The sequence below is a fragment of the Nipponia nippon genome, unplaced genomic scaffold (genome assembly GCF_047370975.1).
Source record: "Nipponia nippon isolate SJK-2023a ecotype South Korea unplaced genomic scaffold, ASM4737097v1 scaffold_85, whole genome shotgun sequence".
Lineage (NCBI taxonomy): Eukaryota > Metazoa > Chordata > Aves > Pelecaniformes > Threskiornithidae > Nipponia > Nipponia nippon.
In genome coordinates, this window is record NW_028262408.1 from 190,929 (window position 1) to 211,829 (window position 20,901).

Genomic DNA, 20,901 nt, shown 5'->3' on the forward strand with positions numbered 1-20,901 from the left:
GAAATAAATAGCTGAATAATTTTGACATGTAATTGATACATGAGTTCATTATTTCTAGTTTCCTCCTTATCTGCAAGCAGACAGTTTTCAGAGGAAGTTGGAGATCAGCATAAATTCCATGTAAAGTCATTCTATATGACCGATAGCTTTGAATAAAAAAAAAAAAAATTCAACAACAAAACCCCCTATTCTATAGTCTCTCAATATAAATAAACAGTATTTTCTTTGAAGTTAAAAGAGGTTCCTGGTAGTTCTTGTGACCCTTTAGAAGTGCTTGAGTTTCAGAAAAATGTACCTTTGACCCTTGGTGGAGAAAATAATTTTGTTCTGAAGCTTTATCCTTGTGGTGATAAATTAAGGGTGACTGTAGCTGAGGGGTTACCCCAGATATCAGGACTCTGGTTGTGTTTATGTCAGAGCAGGTTTAATTTGAACAGATTCTACAGGTTGAGTGGAATGTTTCTGAAGTTAAACCTGTCCTAACTGGGTTTCAAATAGAAAGAAAATGAGAGTAACTCTCTAATTGGAGCTGCATGAATTTAGCTTTCTTTCTATTTTTTTTTTCAGAGTTATATAAGGGTATTGAAAGCAGAGGTATTTCCCCCCCCCCACCCCCCAAAAAAAAATTACTTAATACATTATTACAGTAACCTCTTTGTTTATTTCTCTACACTGAATCCTATAAAAATGCAACAGAATTTTGTAATGTCTCCTCAGATTTGCTATTCCGCTTGTATGGTTTGTCAAAAAAATAAATAAATGAATGATTGAGATGGGGGAAAAAAGTATACTGGACTCTGAAATTTGTTTCCTCTCAGCAAAGTGACCCAGCTCTTTTGGATGTTGTAGCATGTCACGAAGTCAGCCTTTGCATCCATCACCTCAGGGCTGGAGACATTATTCTTGTATTCTCAGCCTTGGTAATGATAAGCTTCTGATTTTTTTCTTCTATAGCTAAAAAGTATTTTTTCCAAGCTGTTGTTTTTATTTTGATAGAAAAAACTTTTTTTTTTTTTTTGCTGGCAGCTAAACTTCTAATAATCAGTACATACAGGTCTTCCCTGCTTTGCTTGGGATGGACGTGGGTAGTGGATTGCAAAGCATCACGGTTTTCGAGAGGGAGTGGGAGCCGTTCCTAGCTCAGCCTTGCTTCTGGCAGAGATAAATTTGCAGTGGAACCAGATCACAGTGTAACCTCTGGCCTGATCTAATTATCAGCATTTACACTGGCTAACTTCCTCAGTAGTGGGCAAAAAGTCAGGTAACTCCTGAAAACTAAAAGTAATTAAAATGTACTTGATGATTTTAAGGAAGAATGTTATTTAAGCAGTACATCTTTTCCTGACATATAACTTAAAATGTTACTGATTCAAATACTTAAATCATGCGAGAGAAAAAAAAAAAGACAGTGAGTTTGCATAACCTTCACTTCCAAAAACATTTTTGTATTGGAGGTAGGGCAGTTGCGTGGACTGTGATCCAGTAAATTGTGATTCCAGTTTGCTCGTGACTTTGAGCGAATATCTAGCACAGTCTTTGCTTGGAAACTGGCCTAGAGCTACTGCAGAAGAGCTCACCTGAAGCTGTCTATACACCGTGATGCACGAAACTCTTCTTCCTCATGTTTTACAGTAATGCACATTATTTACAGCATTTCTAGCACTACACTTGAGAATACCGAAGTAATTGAGTGTGCTCAAAATCAGACTGATATCTTCTAAATGAAATCCTCTTCATTTTGCTAAGGACCACACCAGTTCTGATCCTGAGACTAATGAAGAGTTTTACACCAGCCAGTCTTTTCTGTGGTTAATTTATTTTGTTTCAAGAGAGATTGCACTGTAGTTTTCAAGGCATCATTATTTGAAAGAGCACTTAGTTTTATGTTTATACTTGTTTTAACTGCTAAGAATAAGATTTTTGGAAGGTGACATTGTAACAAAGAAAACCTTTGCATTGCTGCTTAAACACACATTGATGCTGTTTTTTTTAATATATTAAATAAACATACTATAAAATCGTTGAATTTGAGAAGTATAGGTAGATTTTGAATTTTCAGTAGGTCCTAGGTCAAAAGCCCGTGATAGTTGATGCTGGACACCTGTTGTAACTTAATGGTATTGGACTGTGAAGCATACTGTGGAAATTAAATAGTGACAGTGGGGGAAACATTGAAAGTGCTTAATAACAATCCTTCTAATGGATTACAGGATGGTACTGTTGCACTGAATGAGGTATCTCCTTACTTTTGGAGGAGGTAAAAATGGTCTTTAGTTGAAAGCAAGAATGATACTGGTTCATGTCCAAGTTATTTCATTGTGTTTTAAAAGGTTTCTTGTAGTCTGCAATTTATTACTGATTGAGGAGGCAAATGCCATTTTTGTCCGCCTTTTAGGTCATTACAGGCAGAGGTGGGAACAGAAAGCACAAGATATCCTAAATAGTGGATCTCTCTCTCATCCATTTTGCTGCACAGCCTTTCCTAATTAACCTTAACTTAATGAGCTTTGCTAAACTATCTGGTGTCAGTATTTAATCATGAAAGTACATTCTTTGGGATTGGCTGTAATATCTTGAAACTTTAGACTTCGCTGTAACCTCAAAAACACCATTTAGAACTGAACAACTGCATGTAGTATCTTGATATCCTAAGCATTTCTTAAACTAGCATTTGTGTATTATATTCCTTTCTTAGGGATCCACTTTTCCTGGCAGATGGAGCTGTGTTTGGCTAGCTGGACATTTCCCTGAGTTAGCGTGATGGTTTTGTGACAATTTTATTTAACAGGACAAAGGAAACACTTTTGAGATATATTTATTATTTTTAAAGTGAAGTGTAGTCTGAAAATTGCAGCTGGAATGTTCTGGGCAGTACCTCAATGTTTTTACCTTGTCTTGTCTTTTGGCATATTAAAAAAATGCTTATGTCGAAGAAAAACAACCCATTGTTGGTATGAAGTGATTCTGGGTTTTTTGAATTTGTTGTTTACATGTTCCCAATTGAAACTTGCTATGCTAAACAGTGTATAACCTCAGGTGAAGCTACCAAGTGTTCTTGGAAGTCAGTTGGTAAACAAACCCAGTAGATTAATCTTTATAAATGTTACTTTTTCCCTGCAGAGATATTACATACAGCATTTCCTTGGAAGCTGTGACAACCCTCATCGTCTTCCTTTCCTGCCAGTTATTCCACAAAGAAATTCTACGAGAGAGCATCATTCACAAATACCTGATGCATGGTCGATGGTATGTCATGTTCTGGGCTGGTACCTAATGGCAAAGCAAACGCTTCTGATGGCTTGTTCAGACTGTTTGTACTTGGAAACAAAAGACAGTGAAATATGTTTTGATGGAAAACTTGTTCTGCCCAAAAGAAAACAGAACACAAAAGCAAACATCTGTAAAGGCTGTTGGAATGTTTCAGGTTTAAATCTCATGGCCCTGACTTCAGTAAAACTATTCTGGAAACCATTTTCATTTTTTGAGGGTAATTTCATTAACTTAAAACGGCATTTACTTTTCAGGATGTTTTTTTTTTTTTTATTCAGCTGTGGGTCTTTTCCTGTAACATTGCAGTCTAGCGAACATGTGTAGCTCAGAAATGCTAATGAGCCTCCTTGTGATACAGATAAATAGCAGCCCCTCGAAAGATTGCACATACGTGCTACATTGAGTTTTAAGCTGCAATAGTGGAAATACTTAGCAGGTGGTAAACTCAGTCATATGCGTAATAGCACTTGTTCTGGCGAGTCAGTTGTTTTGTTTAAATGCTTTGTCATGGTGGCTTTTACGCATTTTGGTCAGGCTACCATTCATCCTCTTTCAACTTTAAATTCCATGCGGGCAGATTTTTGGGAAGTGTATCTATTGTCTGGTTTTCTGACATTTCTGCTAGATGTAAGAGAGAGGTACTGCTCTGGGGCGACATGCAGGAAAGGAGGGAGGCTCAGCTTGGATGCGGGCAGAGGGAGCACAGGGCAGACTTCAGCCTGAAACTGCAGCAGGGTAGAGCCAGAGCCTCGGTATTTGTGGGGTTTGGTGGTACTCCAACCTCTGGACCAAAGGAAATACATTAGGAAAAATTTCTTTGTGGAGAGAGTTGGTCAGGCACGGGCACAGGCTGCCCAGGGAAGTGGTGCAATCACAGTCCCTGGAAGTGTTCAAAAGACGTGTGGATGTGGTGCTTAGGGACGTGGGGTAGAGGGGGGCCTGGCAGTTAGGTTAACGGTGGGACTCGATGATCGCAGAGGTCCTTTCCAACCTTAACGGTTCTATGATTCTATGAAGTGAGGGTTTGGGGCAAAATGGGGAATGTTTGGGAGAAAAGGCAGTATGTGGTCTAAGAGATCTGAGTTGGGAGTAGTAGGTACCTGGCCTCTGGAGGGAGGGGTGGGAATCTAGGGCGATGTGAGGAGTTGGAGGGGTACTGGTTAGAGGAGACTGGAGTTCACTGTAACACAGCCCATGTCTGTTCACCTCTGAATCATATGGGAATAGGAACCAACTGGTTGCTTCTGTGGAAATCCTCCTCTGTTTTGGAAATACTCTAACCTTTTATTTAAATCCAACAAATTTTATGTGCATTTGTCAAAATCATTGATGTAAGGTCAAATGTTTTATTGGTCTTTGCCAACTGGCCTCAGCCACACACACAGACAAAAAGTATTAGGAGGGTAGAGAAATACTATTGTTACCTGTTCTATGTAACCAAAGCATGGAGCAATAAACAAACATAATCTTTCTTTCCCTTGCATAAATATTTTTCTAGTTGTGTCTTGAGGTAAAAGAACACAATGATTCCACAAATTAAATGATTGATTTAAAAGTACTATTGAAAAAAAGAAAACAAAAAATAGTTTCCATGATCCTGCTGTTGAAGGTGCTCCTGCAGAGCCCTGCTGAAGTCAGTGCAGCTTTGCATGGGCAAGAGCTTGGTGTTCTTTCCCTTTCCAGTCTGCTCAAGACTGGGAGAGTTACTGTCTGTGTTTAATGCCAACCACCAGCCTTTGCACCCTGCCTCGGCTTTGTTGTGCCAAATTTTTCAAGTTGTGAGTCAACTAAAGCTGTTTTGGTTTTTTTTGTTTTTTTGTTTTTTGTTTTTTCAGTCTCCCATATACCAGCAGACTTGTGAAAACTTTACTATATAATTTCATTAGACAAGAAAGAAGCCCTCGTCCGGGGACCCATGTCTTTCAGCAGCAAACAGATGGAGGAGGACTACTTTACGGAATTGCATCTGGGGTGGCAAGTGAGTCTTATTTTCTATAAACTATACTTCAAACCTTATTAAGAATTGCCTTCTATGTGACCTCTCTTACAAAAACACCCGTAGCCCATTTCTTTTTCAATAACTGATACCAGTGTGCATGCTCAGTATAGAAAAGCTGTCCACAGGCCTGCTTGGATTGTAATCATAGACAGTCCATCTCAAGATGTGTTAGAATCTGAGGCCGTTATATCCGCAGGCACTGCAGGGACACCTTCCCTGCAGGACAGCACATGGTAAAAGTAGCACTTAGTCCATTTTTTTTGCTTTTGTTGATACTTTTTAAAAAAAAAAAATAATAAAGCAAGTACTGCCCCATTTGATTTGCTTCAAGTTAGTTGAAATGTTGTAAGAAATACTTTTATGTGCGTATTTTATTCTTTATGATTACTCAGTGGATATGGTGACCTGCTCTGTGGCTCTGCTTGAGCAGAAGGTTGGACTAGGTGGTCTCAAGAGGTCTCTTCCAGTCTCAAGGATTCTGTGACGTAAAGGAGTAGCCTAGATAGGAATTCTTGTAACATATTGTAGTGTATGCCTTTCCCAGTAGGTTGACTAATGTTTTTTCCTGAACAGTATGACTAGATTCTGACCTTTTGTGGGTGGACTGTTTGCTATAGAGAGATATCGCTTGAAGAATATGAAAGACTTGATGCCATTTTTTGTTAAGAAAAAGGTTTCTCATGTTTGTTATACTATATACCTTGTTTTGGTTGGTGGTTGCTCTCTTCCCCACACCAGATGTGTTTTATTGGTGTGTGTATTACACATGAAAATGCTTCCTAAAGGTTTTTCTTTTCCATATAATAAGAATAAAATACAATATATTGCTAACAGTAATGGTATATGTTATTTTCTTTTTCCCGATAAACTAAATAACACTTTGCAAGTCAGTTGCTGTTAAAACTGATACTATTCATTTAGCTCTTTTGTGAAATCCATTCACTGGCAGCATCCCTAGGGGATATTAAAGTTCAGGCCGCAAGTGGTCTGCCAGAAGATATTTTACAGTCTGTGACAGTGCGCATAGATCTCCTCACGGAGGCAGTAAAAGAGCATGTCTCTTAACTTGGTGCAGCATAGCCTAAACACATCACTGCTGCTGTCTAAGATGAGGTTACAGACAGCTCAATGTGCTGCTGCAACATGCATCTCCTTTCTGGTTTCCAGTTTACATACTCAAGGGTAGACCACTGCCATGTTTGGGTTGTGCCCGTAACGTAAATGCGTCAGAAAACAGTTGCTTGGCTTGCAGTTTATTTATTAAACAGAGAAGAGAAATTAATTAAGTTGTTCCCTACAACCTTTTTATTCAAGAGCCCCAACAGGTACATTCTCTTCCTTCTTTTCAATTGCTAGAGAAAATTGCTCTTAAAATGTTTTTCTGAAGCAGTTTTGAGTAGTGTTTTGTACTTTTGCTTGTGACTAGAGAGCAGTTCTCACTGCGTATTTTGATACGCTACTTACCTGATGGTTTTATTCTTCTTGGTTCTAATCTCTCTAGTCATGCTGAGTATCTTTCTGCCTTACTGCTGCCACAGGCAAAATAGCTTTTTTCCTCTTCTGGTTGCTTGATTGATTTGTAAAGTCTGTCCAAGTTGCCACCACTCCTGCCTTCCTCTGTAGCTTCTAGTATCGTATCCCCCCCTGACATTTTACTTTTTGTACATCGAGTTGCTTTTCTTAACACAAACTCTTAAGGTTTCAGCCTACGTTTGTTCTTCCCTCTTCCTACACTTCCACCCCCATCACTCCTCTTGAACCATTCTTTTAACGACTCCCTTGGCATACTCCTACGCTTGTTTTGTTGCTTCTTTCATGAGTACCTGAAGTGCCATCTCTTCTCCCAGTGAATTAAGTATCTTCATTTAAAGCTTTAAGTAAAAGAGCCTTTATAAAGAGCTTTCTAATGACCTGCCTGGGAAAGGGGGAAAAACTAAGTACCACATCCTGTTAGAAAATGGAAATATTTTTTTTTGTTTGTCCCCGAACAGTTCGTTAGTGTTTTTTGTGTCTGGTTATTTGCCTGTATACAATGCCGGACTATAGATGAAACTTGGACACAATTGGATTGGTAGAGTAAATGGCATATTTGCTTATCTGTAATATCTCTGAATTAACCCATTTGCAATCCTTTTGTTTTATGTAACATCAGGTGCATGGTAGAGTGTAATACAGATTAGAAGACAGCAACAAAAATTGATAGTCTGTTACAGAGCAGAAGCAAGTTTTGAGCAATGAGCAGATGTGGAAAACTTAAACGTGATTTCTGTGTTGTTTTATTTTTGTGTATTTTATAATCTTTACAAGATAGGAATTGAAAGAAGAATGGAAGACATGAAAATTCACTTTTATATTGCTTAGTGTCTTTTAAATACCACATAATCATTAAAATAAGTTTATTGAAATAGTCTAAATATAATCTATTTAGGATAAAAGGAGATAGGAGCCTGGTTTTAAAAATCATTCATTTTTCATATGAAATTTCAGGCCTAAGATAATTGTTGTACTTGTTAATTTGAAATTATTTAACTTGATACCAGTCATCTATGTTACCATGTATTACGTTATGCATATTTTGTCGTTACTTGCACAGCAGCAGTAGATCAACAAACTCTTATAAGCACTGTACTTTAAATCCACCCCCCGTTTCCTTCCTTGTGATTCAGCAGGAGTGATAATTACACATGATATGAGCAGAAGTTTACCCTTTCCCACAGTTAACCTTCTCCTGCTTCTCAGCCTTTGTAGACTTTTTTTTTTTTTTTCCTCTCATGAGCCTCCTTAACCCTGAAACCATACAGCCAACATCCTCACACCAGTTACTTCTCCTCGGTTTGGCCTCTGACTGCGTGCAAGTTATCTGCGTGCAAGTACCTTTCTCCATCCTGTATATAAAATACCTTGATTAGAATTATATTGCCAATTATGTTATCCTCCAGTAGTTAAATAAACAGTTGTGGGTTTGGAATGAGGGGGGGAAATAATGATATTTTAATTTTGTAACTTCATAAAAGACATTCTTAGATACTGAGTCAACTTTGCTTTGTTTTTGCAGTCTTTTTGTAGGTGTGCAAAATAATTGCAAAGTGCTGCTAGATCTGATGGTATGTTGATGAGGTGTTGTGCAGGCATAAATTACATCAATATGCATGGCAGTAGAAATTAGACATATATTAGAAATTAGAAGTTCATTTTTCTTGGTTCACAAGGTACATTGAACCAACTTACCTTCAAAAAATTTTTTTTTGTGTTGGTTTTAAATCCACTCCTCTTTTTTTGGAGTATTATTAGCATTTGCCAATTCATGGTCCACAGTTAACCAAGTCAAGAGAACTTTTTGTGGGCAAGCAAATTTTTTTTAATTAGTAATTTTATTTCTTGCAAAATAAAATACATGTTACAGTGAGGAACTGCCAAACAGATGATATGCTAAGACAGGAGTTACTGCTACTCAAGACTACTGAAAAAATAAGTCAATTTGAATGGTTTTCTTTGAAATAGTTGATCCAATTTATACTTTGCTATTAAAAAAAAAAAACCCAACAAACACTTTCATGCATCTTGCAGTACTTAGCTCTTACTGTTGCAGTAACTCCTAATTGACTTTGTGCTGTTTAGATGATTATAGATGTAATGGGTACAATGTTGTACCTATAAGAAACTAATGAAAAGGCAGTAGCCGGATTCATCTTCATTAATCGCCTAAGCAATCATCGTAACTAATCTGGCCCACAAATGTACTGTTGTAGCATTAATATAAATTGCAGAATTCAGTGTATAGTGGTCAATAATGACTTGTTTTCTCATGTCTGTACTCTTGGGTCGGAACTGGTCAAACATTCCTGACCATTAATGACTTTCTGTCATGTAAGTATATACTTTATTCTGCATTATGTCATTAAACATTAGTGTGCTTGAAGGCCACTGGTGGCCTGTGTTGTGCCTCTGTGACTTATCTATACTGTAGCTGCTGCTTTTTTTTTTTGGTACTACATTCTGGTTAATAGGAGCACTTGCATGGTTATCTTTGACTTTACAAGAAAACTATTTATTCCTATTTAACATTTTCTGTTAAACTTGAAGGTGAAAAAGATTATTATGTAGTCTGATTTGTAATATCTAGTTTAAAACTTGTCCAAGTAGAGAGACAAAAAAGCTACTTTGTGTCTGTTATTTTTTACAATTCTGCCAAGCTTTTTTTCTTACAAATGTTTCAGGCTGGTTGTTTCTACCTTCCAGAATCTTTTCATGATGTGTCACAGATCTGGTGTATGATCTGCTACATAACTACAACCTTGTCTGTCTCCCTGGTGCTTAGTCAGTGTTCAATTGCTTGTTCATGCATACCATAATGAAAATGTAGATTTGAGACTCTTTTCCCATTTCTATCTGTTCATCTTCCTTCTTGCTTACAGTCCATAACAGCATCATCCTCTTGTCACTGTTATTGTGGCATTTTGACCTGCCTGAAGGTGAAGATTTAGATAGTGTCCAGATCTTTAACCTTTCTTTTGGTTTCTCTAAAGATGTGTCTGACCTGGAGCAAAACGTGTGGCTGCAATTCAAGCACATGTTCTTTGAGACCAAGTAGTTGAGTGTTAATAGTAGTGTAGCTGTGGCAGGATCAGTCTGCAAAAGCTGCCCATCAGGCTGGGTTCTAGAGCAGCTTCATCCTGACCGAAATCTGTGCTTTCATGCTGTGAGGCCATAGGAGCCGGTTTGAAGTTAGGTTGAACTACTGTCAGAGCGCTGTCTGAACGTTCCCTTTGAGAGTCTTCATTGCCTTTTTTCACAAGATAAAACTCATCGTCAATCTTAATCACAGTAGCACAGCAAAACATTGCCTCTGGCATAAATCTCCACAGGCCAGAGATGGTATTCACTATCACGCCTTTACACACTTCCTTTGACATACGCCGTGTTGTGGTTTTTGTTTTTCTTGAAATCTAACTTATCTTTGTGGTTTTGAATGGTGTGAGAGTATAGAACAGTTATACAGCAGTAGCACTTCTGGTAGCTTGCCTAGGCCGCAGGTCCACCAAACTCTTGGGGCTTTCAGTCACAAGGATCTTGAAACCACAAGAGTCATAGTATAACTATTTAAGAAATTCTTGATCTTTCTTGTAAGCTTCACCAATGTATTACTGATAGTAAACCCCTAGTGATTTAGAAATAGCTGGACATGTAGCATAGACTTTTGCTGTGGGACCCCTGCTCTTTTCATAGACGCTGATGGCAATGATAGCAAAGCGTCCTTTACCAGAAGAGCAATTTATACTGTAAGGTCCTGGGCTTGATAGTTTTTGAAAGTCTTCCATTGACTCTGGTGAGACTTACACATTTGCACGGAGCAAGCGATAGGTTTTTTAATTTCCGTCGGAGAGGTAGATGCTCCTGGGGACCCTTGGCTGCCACCAGTCCACCCTTACAGCAGTGTCAAAATATTTCATACTAAACGTTCTCAAGGCTTATATGTTTTTACGTCTCCTGTAAAGCCTCTTTTCTGTGATATCTACCTGACGCTGTCTAGGCTCATGGTGTGTTGGGAGCTCCGCTACTGTGCTGACTAATACTGCCTCTCCTCCAGCCTGCCTCTCTGCTAATCCCTCTTGTCTCTTGCCCTGTATGTAGATTGTAAGCTGTTTAGGGTAGGGACCATCGTTGAGTATGTACAATCCATAGCATAGCGAGGCTGTGGTTCGTGACTAGAGCTTCTGATTTCTGTGGTCATACAGATCATAATTGTAACCATATGTTCCAGCTTGTTTACTGAGAGTGCTGCAGCAAGTTTCACGAGGTGTGTTGGTGATTTATCTCCCTGACATTTATCCTGATATTCCAAAACCTGAGCAGCTTCAAATAACCCATTATAAAAAAAAAAGAAAACCTATTGGCTCAAAAATGATTTTTCTTTTTTAATTCTTCAGGGGAAACTGCTTGTTAAAGGAAACCAAGAATCAAGCTGATATATTACAAGCACAAAAGTTTTAAAACTTGATATCTTGGAAGGACTAGGGCTAGCAAAAAAGGAATTTTATATAGGTGAAAAGGAGGCGTTTCATGCTTTCCAAACTCTTCTTAGCTGTAGAGAATTACAGAAATCGAGATAAAGACAATATTTGTAACTATAAAATTTCAATAATCAGTTATTAAAAAAGCAACAAAAACTGTTATACTTGAGTTTTACTATAAATTTCAACTAGAGGATGGTAAGAAATCTGTACCTCTTCACCTTACAATCCAGTGTCAACAAGAGTGTTCATCTCCTACATATCATTTATTTTAGCAATAAATGTGAAAATGCTTTAAAAAGATCGTAAACACCATTATTTCCACTTCATTTTTGAACATTTTCTTCTCTGTGAGGGTGGTGAGGCACAGGCACAGGTTGTCCAGAGAAGCTGTGGATGCCCCATCCCTGGCAGTGTTCCAGGCCAGGCTGGACGGGGCTTTGAGCAGCCTGCTCTGGTGGAAGGTGTCCCTGCCCAGGGCAGGGGGATTGGAACCAGATGCTCTCTAAGGTCCCTTACAACCCAAACTATTCTAGGATTCTAACATACTGCAAATGATAAAGAGGCTTGCCCATGCCGTCTAAGAAACGGACCAAAATCTGGGAATTAAAATTTTCAGGTTCAGCATCTTTTTCCAGTAGGCCACAGTGCTTCTCATAAAGTATTAACAGATCTTAAACTCTTTGATGGTCATCCTTCTGGGTGGTAGATGCAGAGCATGTAGGGTTAATACATGACCAAAACGGTGGGTTTTTTTTGCACTAGTATGGGATATTACGTAACACCTGTGACTTCTAAGTCCATAAGGTAGTTACTCCATAAGACAGTTATTCTTCATAATTTTGAAAATATCTGCAGTGTACCACCCAGAATGTGTTCTGCTGCTGCGTGTTTTCTGATGAAAATGGCTCAGTAGTTCAGGAAAAAGGATGGTCTGTTTGGTTTCAGATGCACTGATACCATATTATGAATGGGTTTACACTTGATGTCTGGTTACTGGCAGGTCCCTTGGAGGGGTTGGAAAGTGAATGGACAGGAGAAACTGAGCTGCGTTTCAGGTTGGACTGATAAAGCACAACAAATTCTTTTTTTTCTTACTGCTCTGTGTCAAAATTTGGTTTTCAGGTCTGCTAATGGATTAAATTAATTCAAAGCTGCATTTGTTTTTGAATTACACATTAACTGGTTTCCCTTCATTCTGCTGCCAGATGTCTGTACCATCTTTTCCGATGGGAGTGTTTGGACATCAGATCATTCAGATTAACCACTGCCCAAGTGCAGCATAGCAGGGGAGTTGCTTTGCCTCCGGGCTCGTGCGTGCACTTCTACTTCAACACCCTTTCATTGTTTTTCAGTTACTGGTCATGTCTGTAAAGATTAAAGGAATACAAAGGCTATACTGTGGACTGCCTGTCTGGAAATAATGATTAGCTAGCTCCATTTTTCTGTTTTTTGGTTTTTTTCCTTTTTTCTCCAGTAGCCTGCTGGAGTAACAGTTCTGTAAAGTTGCCACGTTATTTTGCATTTTTTCTCTATAATTTTCTTTTTATTTTATTTATTACTTATACGTTATCGGTGACATGGGGAAGCTGAAAGTGTGTCTGTGTGCATTCTGTTTAGTTCCCTGTTCCCTTTTGCCTTTAGCTTTCCGCTCCTTCCCCGAAATAAGTAATGATGGTTTTTAGTGCATCTGCAATGAAAATCTGTATTTTAACCCCTTTCTCAAATTAATCCTGAAGTCTGGTAAGTTCGTAAGTTTGGTTTGTTTGTTTTTTTTTTTTAACATGTACAAGGTGAAAGGAGAAGTTATTCATATGATATTTATTATGTTGGGCATAGAATGAACTACTGATAGGAGCAGCACAAGTCAGTTGTGGAAGTATTGTGTCATGATCAAATTAGTTCAAGTTCTGAAACAGCTTTATTTGCCTTACCAATAATTTTGTCAGGGGAGAAGAGAATTTACTTCAAAGCTTAAAATAAATTAAAACAGCCTTTGCCTTGGAAAGGGAGTGAAATTAAAAATAAAAAACTAAAGAGTACATTTTCACAGTTAGGGATGTAATCATACATGGCTGGCAGATGAGGGAGGCAACGTCTGTCGCTTAAGTGGACAAGAGGAGCAGTGAGTTTGCTTACCTGTTAATTGCATTAAATCCTTAAATTAATGCAGCAGAACTTCCTAAGTATACATCTTGCAGATACAGCAGAGCTTATGATTTTCCAATTAGCAGTAGACATTTTAATTTACATAACAGATTAGATCTAGTATAAGACTTTGGTATGAATATACCTTAATCTGTGGTGTCAGTTTACTCAACTGCAACATTTAAATATAAAAAATAGTTTACATAAAGAGCTTGCAGATGAACTCTTATTTAATACTGATACTTATGAGACAAGAATGTTTCTTGCAGAAAGTGGTAGCTGTCTTGCCAACTCTTAGAACCTGTCCAGAAGGCGGTGGATAATTAACTAACTTGTTAACGAAGCCATTACTGCCAGTGAAAAGATGTCATTCTGGCTGTTGAAAATACATGGTGCAAAGGAATACTGTGCTTTTAGGCTATGATGGCTGTGGTAGGTTTTGCAGGGACTCTAAGGGAAATGAAGCAAAACGTAAGTCTATTACAAAAGCAAAACTTTCACTGGTGCCAAAACTCAAAATCAGATGAACGCTTGAACCTGATTAATCTGTAATGAAAATATTTGTGTGCGTTAGGACATCTGTAGTTCAAAATTGCACTCTTGCAGATTCATGCAGAAACTTTCAGCCTTGACTCGGATCATAAAATGATAATTTTTATTTTCCTATGCAACATTGTTTTTAATTCAGTTGTGTAGTGAATTTTTCTAATTGTGGTCAGTATGCAAAGAGTACATTGAATTTACATGGTGCGAGACAAATATTTTGGAGGATAAGTGGACATACTATGAAAATCTTGGCTGTAATGGATTTTGTAATTTTGAGGTAGTACAGCCTTGCTGGAGCCATACTCCATCTGGTTGTGGCTCATAGTATGTTTTCTCTTGAGCCTTGTTGGGTATGTACTTAAGAGCACATATTTACAATATTGCCTATATGGACTGAAGTGTTCGACTCTGATTTTGAGGGTTGATTTCACAAATAATTTCGTTTCAGCAGTTATAGTTTCTAATGAACAATTTTTGTTCGAGAGGGAAAATGTTCATCTTTATGTTTGAACATAAAAACGCTTGGAAGTCTTTCCATCTTTCTTTTATTTCTAAGGATTATAGCTGTACTTCCTTGTTTTTGTAGACCCATGGAGGAGCTAAGCTCTGCAAAGAATGATCTAAGAATTAATGAGGCCTTTGACTAAAATCTTTGTCTTAAACCAACAAAGACAAACCCTTAATGCGATTATAACACAGTTATTTTTTACTTGGTGTTCTAGAAGAGCCAATGGTAATTAAATGTGTTCAGCCAAACTGTAGTTTCCAACACAAGTATGAGATTTTTACATAACCTGATAAATGGCTATTTTTCCTTTTGAACAAGCCATCAAAAACATTTTCCTTCTTTCTGTGAAAGACTTCCCAGCCAAATTAGAGCAAAGCCAAACAGATCATGTGCTTAGCAGTGTATTAGTAGAAACTATTTTAACAGTTGCAGATTTAAATTTTATTTCCTTGTTCTGAAGCCAGTTACTATTGTTGAGTAATTTGGAACTTTTCTTTTCTGATTGAAGTTGTAAGTTATTGGTATGTGGTAGTTGTAGTATAGAGCAGAGAACATTAATTTTCATGACAGTTGGGTTTGTTTGTCAATTTTTCTCTTTCAAGCGAGTGGCATTTTCCAGAGTGACTCACTTTGGGGAAAGAAAAATACTATTAACAAGAAAAGAATGTGGCACCTAGGAATAGACATCCTGGTGAAAAGAATGGATTTCCATTATTGAAAAATAAATTTCTGTATTACATGGAAATTCAATTATTATCCGTATAGGAAAGTGTGAATTTCTGCTTGCTTCTCAGTAATTTGATTTTTATTTGGATTTCAGATTTGCACCAGGTCCAGAGCTATGCTGCTGCCAAGCTATGTCAGTCGATGTCTGGTTGATGGCTGTAGGTGTCACAGGTGGGGGGACATGGCTCAGACCTAAGTGATTTGCTGCTTTTGGGCACCCTAGGCTGCTGGCTGGGAGGGTGCAGCCACATTAGGACAGGCTTAATAACAAAGCTTCACCCTGACCATTCTACCCGCCCCCCCTTACTGTGGGTGAAGGGCTGGAGCAAGTGGCAAGAAATGTCATTTTGCTGGTGTCCGCTGTACTAAGGATGCTTTGCTGATGATGGTATAATATGGTGGAATTCCTGAAGCTTTCCACAAGAGGAGGTCTTTGAGTCTTACAAGAATAGCTTTAAAGTTGTTCTGGTGGTAGAGTCATAATGATCTAGAAAGGGGAGGTTTGTAGACGGACGCAATATTTTCCATTAGACCAGATACTGCAGTTGGAATAGCACAGGGATGTATGCGAAGCGTAATATGGGGCATGTGCTACCCAAACCATCTTCAGATGGCACAGCTTCCAAGAATTTAACCTTAGGAGAGGGCTTTTAAAGACTTTGATGTTGGCACCCAAAGGAAGATTTCTGTAACCATTTTACTGGGAATAGTATTGGGATCCTGAAATATAAATTCTGTTACCAGCACCATAGCTGTAATACAGCTTTATTCATTTAATCTTCCATCAAGAAATATTTGAGTTTAATAAAACTAAGCATTATAAACTTACAGCAGTATCTCTTTCACAGTGGAATGTAAGAGAAGGACTAGATAGATGAGAGGCTGGAGAGGAGGGCACAGAAGCAAACCCCTTATTGCACGAGTTCCCTGTATTATTTTCTGGTCCTTTCCATCTTCTGTTTCTGTCCTGTAAGACAGAAGGAATGGGGATGGCATGGAGCTGGGAAGGCAGAGTAGACATAGGGAGGAGGATGACTCTCTGATATCTCTAACTCAGCTATGATTTGGCTGGCTGACATGAGAGCTCTTGCCTATATGTAAATAACTGTTGTGGACATAAAAGCATTCCTGATGTGAATGTATACACAAAAAAGTTAATGGTAAACAAACTTCCTTTGTTGGAGCATCATTAGGGGCTTGCTCATGCAAAATGGAGAGCATGTTGGTCTGACAAGCTCTTGCATGTTATTTTTATTTAGCATGTTAAACAAATGCTTTCATGTTTGGCCTTTCTAGATCAGTCTCTGGATAGTATTTCTTCCTTTGTGCCAGGCATCACCCTCTTTCCCACTCATTTTGGAGCATTTTGTGAAGTTTGAAGTAGACTGTTATTGGGGGAACTGCTGCAATTCAATGGACAGATTTTCCTTGGCCAAGATCCAAACCTTGTCTTCCTGTTGTGGATATTAATAATGACAGAGTTAAGACCTCGTCACTCTTCTGCTGAATAGCGTAGGTAATAAATTCGGAAACTAGGTTTCATAGGAGAGTTGTGGTCAGGAACAGGACAAGGTTTTCTGTCTAAATGAAAAATATCAGAATGAGTCTAACTCTGGAATAATTCCTAATAATTGTTAAAAGGCTAAATTTCTTAGCATTCCTCTAATATTTTGGATTTTTGCTCAGCATTATGAGAATCTGTAACTGATAAATATACAGACCTGTAGTCTCAGTCTGACCGAACTGAAAATTTTTACTTTCCCATTGGTTTTAGTTCACGCAAACCCCTCACATTAAGTGAGGTGATCTTGTGCTGCAGCTAACATTCAAAATCAGTTTAAGTCCATTTATTTCTGCCATGCACATACATGAGTCTTCTATATTAAACAATTGTTGTAGGACTTCAAGTTTTAACATGTCTGGGGCAACACACAAGTCTTTAGGGTGCTTGATGGTGAAAGACACATATCAGCAGGCTTTCTCAGGTCAGCTTCAGCTGGCACTTAATAATAAGGCCTCAATAAGGTATTTAAGGTTGGCTTCCCGGATTTATTTTTCACTTCACATCTTGTGAAGAGTATACCCAAAATGTGCAGGCGTTAATCAGAAACCCTATTCCTAGAACACACGGCGATTATAATGGGATGCACTGGGCTGTCCAGAGGATGTTCTGCATCAGATCTTTTTTCCAGCGGGAGACCTGCCATCACCACCCTGTGTCATTTCTGTCTGTCGCAGGCGGCATCGACACAAGCGAGATGTCTTGGTGGATGCTCACAGCCAGTGCTGTGGCTGAAGGGTTTTAGGAAGGGGCAGCAGGCACGGGTTACGCAGGGGTTTGCTTTTCAATTTCTTTGGGATTTTTGTTTTCTTTTCCTCCTTTCTCTTCTTTTAGAGAATAGGGGAGTGGGAAGCTGAAGTCCTGCCTTTTTTTTTTTTTTATTATTAAATGAAGAAGTTCTCCTCATACAATCCTGTTACAAATCCTCCTCCTTCAAAATGCAGACACGCGTGCCCGTCCTTCCTCTTGTTGCTGAGGCTCAGGAGAGGCTGCCTGGGGGACTGCCAGGACCCTCAACCGCTCAGAGCAACTGAATTTCCTCTGCCCTGCCACTCAGGAGTATATTGTCAGTACATAAGCCCTAGTTGTACATTAGAGAAATTTAACTGTTAGAAACCCTGTGATGTCTGTCATACATCTAGGTTTGAACCCTTGGGAAAAGGCAGATTTATAAATTCTACTGAGCCTTTAAAACAAGCTAGTTTGCAGCAGATCTGAAATAGGGCTTAAATGAACTAGGACTTTGCAGGCAAGAAATAGCTCTTTCGCAACTGGTTCTTACTGTACTAGTCATGTAATATCTGCCTGAATACATTGCTGTGTGAAGTGGAATTCAAAAAAGAGTGGGAGAAGGATTAGCTGGTAGAATATATGAGAAGTGAATCATTTGCTGAGTACCGTCTTAGCTATTTTTTCCTCTGTATTCTCAAGGAAAATCCTGTATTATAGTTATCAGGCTTACAAACTTTTATTTTGGACTGGCAAAGGAACATGTCATTTCTTCAAACAGAAATTTAACTAGAGGCTGCATACCTAAGGCTTGTCTTTTTTCCAACTGCCTAAGCTGGTCTTACATTACTCTCTGAATACTTCGCTTTTGAAGTTCTTGTGTAAACATATCAGAAGCTATGCAGTTCTTTCTTGAAAGAGAACAGACCCTGAGGATTGCAGTTAAACATAGATGACAACAGCAAATTCTAGGATGTGTGGTATAGAAGCCTTGCTATTGCTCTACATGGTAAAGGACATGTATTTATGGCTTTAAAACTGGATATGGTGCTGATTCTGGGGTGTGGTTGTGCACAGAGAAATCGTGTGCTTGTGCAGCATCCCAGTAGCTTCAGTGGAAATCTTTTGAGATCAGAGCCTAAACTTTCAACTCTTTAGCTTTAGAAAAGGCACTGAATGCTTGTAGGGAGAAGGGGCACTTCTTCGTGGTGCTCTGTAGTTTACAGCGATGGAGGAAATGTAGGACCATTTCATTTTTCCTAGTATACCAGGTGTGGTATACTATATGGTTTTTGTTTTTCAAACAATTACATTGAAAATAATCAGAAAACCACAGTTAGAACAAATGTAAAGTCATAGTATTTAAGCATTTGAAGAAGGAAGATGGTGCAGCCTTCCAGTTACAGACCAGGTATGTCATGTGGTACGACATAGGCAGAGCACCTTGACGTCTGGTGGAAACAAGTGGTTGAGTCCCCATCCCTGGAGGTATTTAAAGAACAGATAGATGTGGTGCTTAGGGACATGGTTTAGTGGTGGCCTTGGCAGTGCTGGGTTAACGGTTGGACTCGATGATCTTAAGGGTCTTTTCCAACCTGAACGATTCTATGATTCTAACATAGTGATAAAATGTTTCCAGCCGCTTTCGGTCCTGAGGCTGTACATGACGTCTTTCAGACGAAAGGGCTTAAGGCTTAAGATGCAATTTCAGAATTTCTTGATATCTAGATATTTAAATAATACTATGAAGAACTTGTATTTCTGTAGTCAACTGCAAACACTTAGGTCTTTTGTGTTAAGTGCTGTTTCTTATAGAGAAGTGTGGAAAGTGGAACAAAATAAGTCCAAAGAAAACAGTTTTACTAAACAGAGGATATAATTATTTTATGTTCCAAGTACAATGTTTGGAACTCCATTGGGTTTCTGTAGTGCGAGGTCAAGCAAGATATGATGACGTGTATGACAACTTACCTATAGAGGAAGCTGTTCCTTCAGAATTTCGGAGGTTCTAAGATACAGTAACTGCTATAAAAACATGGCTGGAAAATAGAATAGTAATATGCAATTTTCGAAATATAATGAGTTCAACAACAAATTGCTGAAAGGGTGCTTGCTAGGATATATTAGTAAACTGTTTATGATCTTGCGGGGGGTGGCAATCAGGCACAGCAGCTGGAATGCCTGTGACAGCTCTGGTCAACAGAATGCATCGCATTTCCAAAACCTAGTGACCACCCCAAAAATGATTTGTACAACTGCATGTATCTAACCAGAAACAACACCTGTACTAGGTAATGGAATAAAGATTCCTTTGAGTTGGAAAGTGTCTCCCTGGAGAAAAAGTAGTTGTTCGAAATCTAAAAGTATACTGCTAAAAAGACGTGTATTTTCTTTATCCAGAGCATTTGCTAGGAAGCTGTGTGTCCTGGTATGGAATGTATACTAAATTCTGGCAGGAGGGATTGATCCCAAACATGCTTTTCAAACAGCTGATCAGAGGAAGTGAACTGGCTGCTTGCCACTCCTATCACCTGCAATAACCTGGAGAAAAAAGTAAAAATAAAAATTCCTCTTCCTAATAGTCTGATGAAGACTACCAGCTAGTTGGCCTGTGCTTATGAAGTCGGGTAATTTGAGGTATCAGGTGTTTTGAGCAATGATGTTGGACTTCTTGTAATTACTACTTGGTTGAGGTTGTGTAGGCTTGTTAGACTGAGATGTTCTTTTGGCAATGGGAATGAAAGCAAAACCACTCCATATCCTGCTGAAATTGAGTGCTGCTTTTCCATTTCACAGCGTGGAGAGCCAAGACGTAGAGAGATTGCGTTTCATCCAAACATGCATGTGGCTGACTTCAGAGCTTCTCAGGGCACTGGTCCAGACTTATCCTAAAGTCATACCTTCAGTGAGGAATCTTAATTCAGGTGAAATTATGGATATTGGAAATTAATTCTGTCCTCAAAAGCTGATAACTTTCTGGGAACAGAAACAGAATGGTTGCTGTTCATGGTGAGGCACTGTGAGTGGTAGTATGTGCACATGAAGGACTTGGTTCAAATGTGTGTATTTCCATACAGTAAAAGAAGTTACCTGTATGTTTCCTTAATGATCCAGTTGTTTAGTCTCAAGAAAACAAATGAACAGCAACAAATCTGGAGTAGTTTTTTTTGGAATTAAAAAAAAAAAAACAAACAACAACCAAACAGATTCATTATGGGAATAGTGGCAAGTCTGGGCACTACTCCAAGCAGACACATTCCCATACAAGAATAAATAGGGGACTCCATTGCTACAAACTCTGACCTTACTTGAGATTATCCATGGGTTTTCCTGTTGCCAAACATTTGGTAGAACGAATCAGATGACTGTAATCAGAAAACAATCAAGATGACTTTTGTTCAAC

General features: G+C 38.6%; 1 protein-coding gene across 6 annotated transcripts in view; it reads left to right on the top strand.

Moving 5' to 3' along the window:
- The window catches only part of LOC148050405 (dymeclin), a 62,576-nt gene extending 41,886 nt beyond the window's left edge, over nt 1-20,690 (top strand). For 2 of the 6 annotated variants that reach the window (XM_087742842.1, XM_087742843.1), the window contains exons 8-10: nt 3,121-3,246; nt 5,106-5,248; nt 5,662-6,079. In XM_087742842.1, the coding sequence (XP_087598968.1) occupies nt 3,121-3,246; nt 5,106-5,248; nt 5,662-5,753 (361 nt within the window). In that variant the 3' untranslated portion in view covers nt 5,754-6,079. Of the gene's footprint in view, nt 1-3,120; nt 3,247-5,105; nt 5,249-5,661; nt 6,081-20,294 lie in introns of those variants that run through there. The other 4 variants (XM_087742846.1, XM_087742847.1, XM_087742845.1 and 1 more) reach the window with 4 other exon arrangements.
- Nucleotides 20,691-20,901: the final 211 nt, after the last annotated feature.